This window comes from Solanum stenotomum, chromosome 7 (genome assembly GCF_019186545.1).
Source record: "Solanum stenotomum isolate F172 chromosome 7, ASM1918654v1, whole genome shotgun sequence".
Lineage (NCBI taxonomy): Eukaryota > Viridiplantae > Streptophyta > Magnoliopsida > Solanales > Solanaceae > Solanum > Solanum stenotomum.
In genome coordinates, this window is record NC_064288.1 from 53,010,064 (window position 1) to 53,013,772 (window position 3,709).

Genomic DNA, 3,709 nt, shown 5'->3' on the forward strand with positions numbered 1-3,709 from the left:
ATTGAAGTTGAAAAATATTTTTTAAATAAGCCTGAAATTTATTTTTTCAACAAAAAAAATAATTATAATTTAAAGTTGGAGGAAAGTTTTGGAAAATGTTTTCCTTAATTTTTTAAGGGAAGTCGTTTTCCTTAAATTTGAGAAAAATCAGTTAATTTGAAAAAAAAATCGAGAACATTTTACCCAACCAAACATGAGAAATTGGAAAACATTTTCCAAAAAATGTTTTTCTTCATACCAGATACACTCTAAATCATAGCTTTTGACTAATAAATACAAATTAGTTTTCAGGGTTTTAATTTAATCACACCCATATAATGTGTTCAAAATTAATTCAAATTTATTCCTACACGTTTTGAGCTATTTAGATAAATCTACAACGGATTTTAGGATAAAAATACCCTTAGAAAAATAATTAATCGGAGCTAGAAGGCGAAATTTAATTCAAGCAGATAGTGAGGTACATTTTCTCTCTGTATCATAGAAGATTTTGTCACGTTAAAGCGTCTCTAGTAGTTGTACTATAGATTGAGTCAACTAAAAGCTAAAGTCACTTTTTAGAGAAAAAATAAAAATATTTAAATTTAGCGCTGAAATCAGAATTTTCATGATGGCTAAGATTTCATAAATGATAAATTTAGCCTATTTTCTTAATGATTAGGGCAGTTTTACACCCATTACTAACAAATTTGACCATTTTTTTATATATATATCATTACACGTAAGTTGTTACTCCCTCCGTCCCTATTTAGTTGTCCATATTTCCTCTTTTAGTTGTCCCTATTTAGTTGTCCATTTTGACAAATCAAGAAAGGACAACACATTTTTTCCTATTATACCCTTATTTAAATAAAGTTGTCATAAATAAAGTAAATAAACTTATGAACTTCCCAACATTTATTAGTTATCTTGAGTGAATTTATTTTGGAATTGTAAATTGTACTATAAGGGTAAAATTGTAACTTCACTATGCTAATCATTGTTGTCTTAATCTGTGTCTCATTTCTAAAGTGGACAACTAAATAGGGACAGAGGGAGTATATGAATAAATATGATAATTATAAAATAATTGCGTATGGATTGTATTAACACATAAATATGTTGATTATGGTTTTTAAATCAACAATTTGCTTAGTCAAAAATAAAAATTAAGATTATCTTTTCGTCGTGTGCTATGTTATATAAGATTATCTCATATACATGGGTTCAAATTTAAGTGTAATTTGTTCTAGATATATTGTATCCAAGTGGATCCGCATGTATTTGGTATACATATATAGCAAATCTTGTTTGCCTATCTCCCATCTCATTTCCCACTCTCTCATATATATGGTATCCCAAATACATGTGAATCACTCAAGATACATACAAATAGTACGTATCTAGTGTGTATCTGGTGTGATTCACATGTGTCTGAGATACATACAAATCTCGCTCGCCTCTCTCCCTATTTATGTATCTGGTAGATAAAAATACATGTATCTAAGCATAAGATACGTAGATAATTCTAAATTAGTGGTAAAATACATAATATTTTGACAATATAGATAATAATTATAATAATAATAATAATAATAATAATAATAATAATAATAATAATATATAGTAGGGAAGTATGTCTAATTATAAAGTTTTCTAATATTTTTAACTAGCATTGACCATATATTTTGAGAGTAGATTCTAAAAATTCACCTTTAACTATTTATTTGACTATAAAATTTGACCAGATTTTCAAATTTTGGTCATCAAATATTTTGAAGCTCCCCAACACTAACTAAGATTTGTTTTTGGATTTTGGTAACATTTTCATTCACGAAACTTCAAGAAATTTTGGGTAAGAAATTTATTTTTCTTCTAATTATATTAACTTTTGTTGTCTACAATTATAGTAGCATATTAAAGCATTTTCCTATTATGTTGAATTTTTCAAAGATTTTGATATATAGATTATTTCATTTTGAATTGTGTTCTCACCTACTTTGCTCAATTTCATCAAGTCATTAACCAAATTAGAATTAATCTCTTTAATTTAAAATTTATGATTTATTTTTTATTATTATGGTAAGTGCAAGACTATATTATTTTAAGTATCTATATAAATATATTTTGTTACTATAATTTTAACATAATGAGGAGATTGGTTTTCATTTATAGTATGACAAGAAATTAATTACAATATTGAAGAATTTTTTGTATAATAAGCAACACGGTTTTTTTGGAGAGCCTCATCAATTAACATATCATATTAGAGTCATGGCAGAAAAAAAGACCCTACGGCGTCAGAAGATTTCGATGGCCAAAATAGGAAATGAAGATGATTTATACTCATCATTTTCAAAGCGTCGGGAAACTTTATACAAGAAAGCAAGCGATATTATTAGAAAATATGACATTGATGTGGGAATAGTAACATTTTCCCCCTCTGATAATCCTTTCTCATTTTTCCACTCTACAATTGATGCTGTTGTTGATCGTTTTTTTAGTCCATATGCACTGGGAAGTGAAACTAGTTGCCTTAACATTGCAAACACTCGGATCAGAATCAAGGAGAAACAAGTTGAACTTGACAATCTTGAGATCATAGAAGAGACTTTAACTAATTAGACAACAGACAAGACTGACATAGAGGAAATGTGGGAACAAATTAAGGAATTTAATCCAGAGGATTTGAAAAAATTTGAAAGTCGATTGGATGAAGTTAATTTGATGCTGAAAAATGTTGTTGCTTCTTCTATTGCACAAGCTCCTCAAGAAAATGCTAATTAAGCATAAAATGGTTCCTGATACATTTGAAGTTTCATGCAATGAAATAGTTAAGTATTTTAAACGTTTTCTTTTAAAGTTTTAGTTTCTATTTTTGTTTTAAAGTTTATGGTGTTATTTGAATTTAGTAATGATTTCCATTTATGATAAGAATTTAGTGAACTCAAAGACGCGAAGTTATGTATTAATTATGAGTTCAATATTTAATTTTTTATGGTATGTCTTAGATTTTTTAACATATATGTCAATGATTCAAATAAAATGTGATTAATTGAATCTATTTAATGATACTCTCCTTCTGAAGACCTTAAGGGTGTGTTTGGTATGGAGGAAAATGTTTTCAATGGAAAATGTTTTCGTGGAAAACAAATTGATTTTTTTGACTTATTTTCTCATGTTTGGATGGTCAGGGGCGGACCCACATGCATGCGGTAACTTTTTAGAAAAAGTCGTTTATATAGGTATAGACAATTGATAAAATGATCATATATTTAATTGTGCACTCCAACAATCAAAAGTTGTTGTGGGTGCACTGGTCGAACGCGCCAACTCGCTGCGAGACCACGCTAGATCGATTCCAAGCGAAGGCAACAGTTGTTTTAACTTTAAATTCAGCATTTTCTCCTTAAAAAAAAACTTTTTAAAAATTGCTTTTTTTAAAATTCGTTTTTGTCACCTTATCTGGCCCCACCCCCTTTCTTAACCACCCTTTTTATGTCATCCGGTCCCATTCCTTTCTTAATTGAATTTAAAAATAAATAAAAGCCCTAGCACAATTCTAAACAAAATATAAAACTAATTTTCCCTAGAACAATTCTAAACAAAATATAAGACTGCTAGAAAATCTACAACTTATAAGTATTCTTATTTCTTCACTGCATAATTGAAGTCCTACTCCTATTACCTCTGCGTAAATTGGTAAGTTCTTCTTTATAAGCATATTTTT

General features: G+C 28.2%; 1 protein-coding gene across 1 annotated transcript; it reads left to right on the forward strand.

Moving 5' to 3' along the window:
• The first annotated feature begins 2,253 nt into the window (after window positions 1–2,253).
• On the forward strand, window positions 2,254–2,604 carry LOC125870033 (agamous-like MADS-box protein AGL62). The gene has a single exon (XM_049550401.1). The coding sequence runs from the start codon at window positions 2,254–2,256 to the stop codon at window positions 2,602–2,604; it is 351 nt and encodes a 116-aa protein (XP_049406358.1).
• Window positions 2,605–3,709: the final 1,105 nt, after the last annotated feature.

Bases quoted from the DNA above. Each gene is read 5' to 3' on its own strand.
- LOC125870033 (XM_049550401.1), top strand. From the start codon at position 2,254: ATGGCAGAAAAAAAGACCCTACGGCGTCAGAAGATTTCGATGGCCAAA.